Raw genomic sequence first — 9,535 nt, forward strand, 5'->3', positions numbered from 1 at the left:
CATATAAATAATCCTCAATGAGTCAGGAATCATCACAAAAATTGGCACAAATTTATTTTATGATATGAGTATTTCATGATCAAATTGCCAAAATGTATCAAAATGAACATACATGAGAAAAGCCTAAGCCAAACAACATTTTTACCAAGCACAACTTTGACCAATAGGTCAAAAAAATTCTACAGTCAAAGACAAAGTCAACAAAATTTTTCCATAATTTTCTGATTTTTTGGCTATTTTTTATGAATTTTTTAATATGTTAGCAATTTTTTTGGAATTAAATGAATTAATTAAAAATCACAGTGGTATTTTTGTAAATGAAACTGGCGCGGGAGGGAAACATGGAATTCAAAAATTTGAACAGCAAAACGGATCAAACCAAGCTCTATCATCGTTTTCCTCTCAACAATTTCCAGAATTTGCAAAATTCGATGAACACAAAATCTCAACGAAAATGGACATGCATATAACCGATGGAATCGTCTGAACACGTAGATAACAAATATCAACTTATTTCCTCCTAAATGTTCCTAAATCATGCGGATCGAAGAAGTTAGGGTTTATGTTCATATCTTAAAATCCAGATTTCTCCTCCTATGGTTCATCATTCTCAAAACTAATCACATCACCGTGCTCTACATAACATGAACTATCAAACGCATATAAGCTTGAAGCAAATCATGAGATTCGAAATTTCTCAAACCTGGAAATGGCAGTGTGAAAGCAGTGGAATCCGTGCTCTTCCTCCTCAAACAGTTGCGCCAATAGCTTTAGGAAGTTGAATGATGTGTTCAGAATCAATTGCTATGGTCTCTAGAGCATGAAATTCGCATTTCACCATTGATGCTCCATATGCAACAGTCGAGATTCGATGCACTTTTCCTTGCAATCTCCCAAAACAGTCCGAGAAGATGATTAGAGGAAGTGAATGCAAAAAGAATTTCACGAATTGGTTCAAGATTGAGGAAGAAACTTGGATTTGAAGATTTTGAGTTCTTGATGATTTTGAGAGAATTGGAATGGTTTTGAGATCTGAACTTGGTAATTGTGCATTCTCCTCTTATGATTAGATGATGATTATGAATATATACTTCAACTAATCAAGCTTTAATCACCTTAATTAACCAAACCAAATGTAATTAGCATAATATGGTTTAACTTAAGCAAGGGCAAAATGGCCTTTTCACTCAAGCCCTGTGACAGCTCATTGACAGCTCATACATTCTCAATTGATATTTGGAGTGTGTTGGCTCAAATGAGATTTTCACTCTTGTGCATGAAGATGGTGCATGAAGTAATATGGACATGAACAGTGCTGTATGAGAGCTCAAAATAGAGTTATGTATTGATACATAACACTTTTTAACAGTATGCATCGATACATAACTTGTTTGCATCGATACAGGGCACTTTTTAACAGTGTGCATCGATACATAACTTATTTGTATCAATACAAGGCACTTTTTGACAGTATGCATCGATACATAACTTGTTTGCATCGATACAAGGCACTTTTTAACAGTGTGCATCGACACATAACTCGTGTGCATCGATACATGGCCCTTTTTTGCCTTGCACGCATCGAAACGAAATTCGTGTGCATCGATACATGGAAAATTTTGCCATGCACGCCCGGTGGTAATTTGACCATATCTCCTCAACCGTTCATCCGATTCTCACGATCTTGGACTTTTTGAAAATGGGAGAGAAAGATATACAACTTTCATGTTCAACAAAATTCCATTTGAAGCTTTTTTGATAGTGGAAAATTGGGTTGAAGTCGTTCCAAAAACTTGCCATCCTTTTGGAAACTTGAAACCATAGGTCATTTTTCCTTTTGGAAACCTTTGCTATGACCTCAAATCCTTCAATGTGAGTATTTTAAATGTCAAATGAGACTTGTTTGATCATGAATGGAGTATCTCTTGCCCTCTCCCTCCTCCAAATCCATCAATCCAGGCACAGTTGACCACAATTGACTTTTCTGACAGATAGATGAATTTGGCTACGCACTGATCAAATTGAGCCCCAAACTCCTGATGAAATGGCTCAACCATGAAACCCTAGCATCCATGAGCTCAATATAATCACATTATGATCCTCATATACATCATAGCCCCCATCTCCTGATTATGCCCTGATTGGCCCAATGCAGATGATTAAGGTTGACCAGTGGTCAAAACCCTAATCTCAAGGAATCTTCTTCAATCTCCTGATGACATCCAACCATGATGATGATGATGTACCATTGCAATCAAGATGAAGACCAATATCCTTGAGAATCACAAAACCCTAATTCATAGCCCAATCCTCAGATGGCTAATAATCAGTCAATAAAACCCTAGCTTGCACATGACCTCCTTTCTTCTGATCAAGACTTGGGAGAATGGCTTGCACAATGTAACCACATGATATGCAATATGCAATGCCTAATGACCTAAAAATGTAATGCAATATGTTATGCTAGTCCCAAGAGAGGAGGGCAAATTTTGAGGTGTTACACCTATCAGATGTCAACAACACCAAACATTAAAAAAAGATTGAAGCACATTCTTAAAGAGTTACATACTTTCCAAGACACTTACACAAGTGTAAAAATTTTCCCGCAATTATATAGCTTTAATGCTAGTATCTACTAACCTTGAAGAATAGTATGCAAAAAAAATACTATGATGATACCCAATGGATAATACAACATATTCAGTTAACAACCACCCCAAACAAGGGACTCTCAATTACGAGTAAAAGGGATGCTAAGATGCCCTATTATAACCTTATTAAAGGGAATCTTATATATTTCAGTGTAATCCCATATGAGAACTTCATCAATTACATATAAAAGAATAAACATAGAATTCAAGTCATTAGCTTAATGTGTTAATTAAGACTTGGTGGGAAATTATTTCAGTCTAAGTTTAAGACTAACCCAAAATCAATACCAATACTTTAAGGTTATATAAATTCCACACCACTACGTCTAAACGTATATTTTATTCTTTACACATCCCTTATCTCAATCAGATACTAACTTGAGAGCATTAGAATACTTGCATGTACATCTTATTGAATTTAAAGAAAATGATTATGACCAAATACCACATTTAAAAGGTTTAAATAACTATCATCAACAAACTATCTAACACGAATATGAACCTGAATTCAAGAAGAAAAAAATTATCATTAAAAAAAATAATTATAAAAAATTTATGATCCTAACACATAAACTTGATTTGTAATAATCTAGTTTAGAGACAATGTCTACCTTATTTTCTATTATTACATCTTATATTGGTTGAGGCATTTTGTTTTTTAGTTTACTAGGAGTAGTTTAAATAGACACAATGGTTAATTTAATATATTTTTATCTACCTATGATTATGAATTATAAAAAGAGATGGATTGGATAAGTTAGAGCCGTTGGATATAAAGAAGTGGGAGATTTGACCAATGATAGAGACATAAGAGATAGAATGAGGGACGCAGGTGCATGTGGTGTGAGTGACGCATTTCCTCACTCGGCTACTACTATTGTCAATTACTCCATCTCATAAAAAAACCGGAACAAGAAATCAATCTTAATTATAGAGACTTCGGTCAGAAAAAGTACCACCGAGTTTTCCGGTGTAAAGACGAATAAGCAAAAGCCACTGACACGACACGTGGAACAATCTTATCCATTAACAATCAAATCACCAAAGTGATTTATCATCTAACGGGGGTAATTTACTCTAACTGATAGAGATCACTGTAGCGTTACAGGTTTTCATGTTCCCTCACACGAACACATACGAACAATAATAATAAACACTGTGTGAGTTTGAGTTCGAATTCGAATCTCAGCAATAATAGTAGCCACTAGCCAGTGTTTAATCTTCTGTGAAAGAGAGAGAAACGGGTTCAGTTATTGTGATTTCAATTCATAAATGGTTTTCTACAGTAGAGTAGATGGGTGCAGTTATCATGGCGGCGTAGCAGAGAGACTAATTCCGTGCCATAATTGCGCCGAGAGAAGGACTTCAACACACAAACTAGAAAATTATTACACCCAAACACAAACACAACACATGCACTTTTATTTTTCACATTAAGTAATCTTTATTTTTTTCTTATACATTAAGTCAACTTTTTAAAATGTTCCGGCATATAAAGAATAAATTATTGTTAATCTACACTGTTACTATAACTCAGTAATTTTTTAAGGATTTACAATTTTTTAGAGAATTCAACTCTTTTAATTTTCAATTTTTAAGTAAAATAAATATTTTAAACTCTTAATGAGTGTCCCAAAAAACTCGTTAACATTTTTCTAATATTTAAAATAATTATAGTTCAATTGTTAAAGATATTTAATTGTAGATTTGGTAGGATTAAATTTGCCATGTCTTCACTTATTCACTTTAAATAGTTAAAACTTTAGTCACTGAATTGACTATTAGGAAATAAATTCTTATGCTATAAAATATGATACCAATAACTAATATATTTTTAAAGATTAAATATTTAAATTAATATTAATTGTTGTCTCTCCTTTTATTTTACTTTTTGTGATTAAGATATACTTTTTTCTCTCAAAAGCTGAAAAATAAAAGAAAAGAAAAAGAAAAATCCCCTGGCCAGAACTTCACTTACCCCCACACGAACTAGCCACAGTAACAAAGTGAGTGAGAGTCAACAAGAACAAAAAATCTCTATATTTTAAATAGAAGAACGAGTGGGTGAAAATTAATAACCAAACCTAAACTAAACAACTTACTTAATTTGGACTTGAAACCAAAGAAAATTACGGTTATAGTCTCTGATCACACACAGAAAACTTTAACAAACACATACTCTCTCTCTTCAAAACTAATTTAAGATTCTCGAAGCTTCTTCTTTTCTACTGATATGGATGTTATTGTTGCTGTTATAATTATAACTGAATTGGTGAACAAGATCATTTCACTTTTTTATTACAAATCAACATGGCAGGTTTCTTCTCTCTAAGCAGTGGAAGAGGAAAAGAAGAAGCAAGAGAACAAGAAGAAAATAATAACAGTGGAAACACTAATAATCAGTTTCTCTTCAGAAACGAAGAGATCTACAACAACAAAGGATTCGAGATATGGCCGCAACCACAACAATCTTCTTTTCATCATCCACAAAATCTTAACAACTTTTACTCCTTCGGTGTTGGTGGTGGAGGTGGAGGTGGAAGCAGTAGTAGAAGAAACGAAAACAATTTAAACGACGATGTTTCCGTTTCGTTTTCCGATGAATCAACTAGATTTGGATTAACAGTGATGAGGTCTTCCGGCGGTGGTTTAAGCGGCGGTGGAATGAACTGCCAAGATTGCGGTAACCAAGCGAAGAAAGATTGTCCTCATCTTAGATGCAGAACTTGTTGTAAGAGCCGAGGGTTTCAGTGTCAAACTCATGTTAAAAGTACTTGGGTTCCCGCCGCGAAACGCCGTGAACGGCAGCATCAGCTTTCATCTTTGCAGCAACAAAATCAGCACCAGCACCAGCACCAGCAGCAACAACAACAACAACAGTTTCATTCCTCGCGACGACACAGAGAAAATCCAAACGATACTTCTGCAGGAGGAGCTTCCGGTTCTCTTGCTTGTACTCCAATACCTATCACTACCACAGGTATATATATAAAAAATAACTGAAAGAGAGAGTTTACAAAATGAAAATAAAAAAATAATCACGAGTGTTTGAATTTTAGTGTTTAGTTTTATGATATATAGCTAGGTCAGTGAAATTTTTTCAAACTATATAGCTTGTTGATAGAGATCTCGAAGAGAGGAATTCTAGTCTTCTATGATAAATAGGATACCTAATTGGTCTATATAATCTATCTCTCCATTCCTTTCAGACTCTAATCTATCACCTTGTTTCTATTTTTTTTCTTCTTCTTCTTTTTCTCTCTCTATTTTTTTAATCATTTGTGAAGATGAAATTGTTAGGTAAATGGTTCTTTCTTTCTTTTATTCATGAAAATGATAGCTATATAGAGTCATTGAGGTTTAATTTCTGTGATTTTGATGTATAGATTATGATTGTTTTGAAATTAGGGTTGGAGCTGGGGAGTTTTCCACCGGAACTGAATTCACCGGCGGTGTTCCGGTGTGTGAAAGTGAGTGCAATGGATGCACAGGATGAACGTTACGCTTATCAAACTGCTGTGAACATAGGAGGACGTGTTTTCAAGGGAATTCTCTATGATCAAGGACTTGAAAGTAGTTACACTGGTGTAAATGCTGGTGGTGGAAGTGGTGGTGGTGGTGGTGGTGAGGGTTCTTCTGGTGGTGGCGGCGGTGAAGGAAATCAACAGAATCTGATAACAACCACCACAACAAATGTTAACAATCCATTTGAATACTCATCACTTTATCCAGCACCTCTTAATGCTTTCATGGCTGGTACGCAATTCTTCCCACCTCCAAGATCCTAAAGACGTAACGTAACCCCTCTTTCTATCTCTATCTATGATCTATTTCAATAATTATTTGAATTGAAACCATTACTTATGTTAATTTTATGTATCAATGTTAATTTCTATGTCTAGTTTTGATTTAAATTATTATGAGTTCTGAAGTAGCAGTATACTAAGCTACTAGCTATAGAGTACTATAGTTATGTATTTTTACAAATGATTACAACGATGATGATTATTCAGTGTGCACGAAATTAAAGGGTGCTGGAAGAATGTCTAATTTGTTTTGTCCAATCCAAAATCTCAGTTCAGATTTTCATGTTATATTTGCTTCTTGATTACGCGGCGCAGACAGCATTTGGATATGTGCAAGTGCAAGTGCAAGTGCAATTTATATAAAAATTTATCTGATTTGATTTGTTTTGTTTATACCACTAGTAGCATTTTATAAAAATTAAAAATTAAATTAAGTGCTGAACTCGAAGCTGCTTTTTCCTGATAATCAGTTCCCTTTGCCGCATCAAAATAGAACGAAATAGGTTTCGTGTTCGGTTGAACAAAGAATTTAAAAAGCACTTTTTTTCCTCCAACTTATCTTTTTTGCATGATTTCTGGGGATATGGATTGGAACAGAGCTACTAGTATATAATAGCTGGTTGTTTCAACAAGAAAAAAATCTGTATTATTGTGTAAAAATGGAGAATTAGAAGAAGCATTTAGAGCAACTACTAGTCTGAAAAACAAGAAAAAAGAGGCATGATAATAGACAACCATAAAGAAAGGATGTCTAAATCTAAATGCTAGAGATGGAAAAGTTATTCTTGTTTGGTTGATAATGTTTAAATGCATCCTCAAAGTATGTGCATGTGAGAGTTGTATTATGTTGCATACAAGTGGGTTACTGGCACATATGATATAGGTCAAGGTACATATGCATATGATATAGGGTTAATGATACTTTCATAGACTTCTGGTTTTAGTTCATGAGCAACAATCACTAACTTTACAAAAATTTCCTTTGTTTTGTAATTAACTGACGCATTACATGTGCTTCGAAATACAACACCCAACCCTTTCTTTTGATTGAGACATATATAGCTAGCAGTCTCTTTCTCTCTTCTTCTTCATTAATCTTTTTATTTTTATTTTTATTATCCTCTTTTCTATGTGCCTTTTTCTTGATTCCTTTTTACATGTGTTTGTTTAGCATGTTTATGTATCATTAGCAGAAAGGTTGTTTTGTTTTCATCACTTTGTATCTATAATAATGAAAAATGAAATCTTGTGATCTTCTGATAACTATGATATGATAAATGCACTTGCATGGAATACACATAAATAGTTAGGTTATTGAATAATTAATTGGATGTTGCTATGTTAAGTTCTGTAAGCATTCTCATTTGAGAAAGGGTAGATGTAGTAGGAATGTTTGTCATGTTCTCAACTTGAGTGTTATATGAGTTAAGTAACTTTAATCTTAGGATTCATATTTTGAAGTTGGGCATTGTTTGCTTTGTATAATTTTGTTCATTTTAGAATTAATTCACTATATTAATTTTTGTCCATTGCCAATGGCGGAACTAACATAAGTTTTAGTAGAGTGGCGGAGCTAGCATTCTAATATAGACCTCTAAAAAATGGACTAAATGTAAGCATTTATCATTTTTAGCAAATTTATAAAATATATTACTCCTTTTTCTTTTCTTTTTTTAAATATGGTAATATTTAATATTTTGTTATGACGGTAAGTATTTCATTTTGAATTTTTTTTAGAGGTTCATGCCATATTAAATTTTTAAAAATTAATTTTTAACAAAAAAATGAAGTTTTGAATAGTGATTCGACAAGATTTGAAGCATATTCTTATGTGTGAGGAGACTCAATTATAACGAATAAAATAAAATGTTAAATTCACAAAGTAACAAAATATAAACTAAAACAAAAGTAACTTCTACAAGTTCACTCCATCTTTACAAAAACAAGTTTCTCCTTCGTAAAATAATACTGATAGAGTTTTTTTTAACTATGTAGTTTAAATAATCTTATTCAAAATTATAGTTATGACTATCAATACATTCTTTCCCTCTTCAAAACCCCAAAAGCTTGAAAATCCCAATACCTTAAAACAATGCCAAGTATCATTTGAAAACTAACTATAACTCTACTAATCCACCTAAAATTATGTATTAAATAATGAACACAAACTCTTAAAAAACAAATAAATGATCGATTGATTGAGGCTGATTCGTGAACAAAATACACCCACGCCAATATGATCAACTAAAACACTACACCTAAAAAGATTCACTCTAGATGGGAGATCCTATCCTACAATATTTGTCTAGAGAAAGCTACGATTTTTTGATGAAACCCAATTCTTTCAATCACTTGCCAGAATCTAAATCATCCGATTAAAATTACAATCATTTTCAGTAGAAAGGTCGACGAGAAGACCTAAGACGACCATCGCCCAAAAATCACCAGATTAGAACTACAACTTCTCTTAAAAAAAAGGTTGACGAGAAGATCTAAGACAACCTCACCCAAAAATCATCTGATTAGAACTACAACTTCTCTTAAAAAAAAATTGACGAGAAAACCTAAGACGACCCTCGCTCAAAAATCACCCCACGTATCACTTCCACACCAACAATAATTTTCATTTCTTTAAAATGCCATTAGAACAATATAACTACATACTTAGAGTGACTTGTAAAATCTAACTACATACTTAGAACTTGACTTCAAGCTAATGGCTATTAATGGGTAGGTTGTTTCTTAAATTATACAAGTACTAGTGTTTGTTTTTGAATGCTTAATCACAATAACCATGATCATGACATGGCGTGCTAGTTTATTAGCCAATAATAATAAGATATCATTGTCAAAACAAATTAGTAAAAGTAATAACATATCAAAAACTTACCTTTATTAGGAATTTTTTTGATGATTAATACGAAAGAAGTTATTCTTCTAACACACTAGCTAGGGTTTTTGCATATAAATAGATAGGAGCCTCTTAGGGCTAGATAAGACTTATGTCTAATCAAATGCACAGTCATACAATTGCATATTCTTTTTCTTTTTATGCTAGCGACATTTTATTCCCTAAAT

The 9,535-nt window shown here is 33.1% G+C and overlaps 1 protein-coding gene across 1 annotated transcript; it reads left to right on the plus strand.

The window, feature by feature from the left end:
• Window positions 1-4,700: 4,700 nt before the first annotated feature.
• Window positions 4,701-6,745, plus strand: LOC127097211 (protein EXPRESSION OF TERPENOIDS 1). Its single transcript, XM_051035718.1, has 2 exons — window positions 4,701-5,631; window positions 6,060-6,745. Exons 1-2 carry the CDS (start codon window positions 4,962-4,964, stop codon window positions 6,437-6,439), a joined length of 1,050 nt encoding a protein of 349 aa, XP_050891675.1. The 5' UTR covers window positions 4,701-4,961; the 3' UTR covers window positions 6,440-6,745.
• Window positions 6,746-9,535: the final 2,790 nt, after the last annotated feature.

The sequence above is a fragment of the Lathyrus oleraceus genome, chromosome 6 (genome assembly GCF_024323335.1).
Source record: "Lathyrus oleraceus cultivar Zhongwan6 chromosome 6, CAAS_Psat_ZW6_1.0, whole genome shotgun sequence".
NCBI lineage: Eukaryota > Viridiplantae > Streptophyta > Magnoliopsida > Fabales > Fabaceae > Lathyrus > Lathyrus oleraceus.

Coding starts and splice junctions, on each gene's coding strand:
- LOC127097211 (XM_051035718.1), top strand. CDS start 4,962: ATGGCAGGTTTCTTCTCTCTAAGCAGTGGAAGAGGAAAAGAAGAAGCA. Junction 5,632..6,059: donor AATACCTATCACTACCACAG/GTATATATATAA, acceptor TTTTGAAATTAG/GGTTGGAGCTGGGGAGTTTT.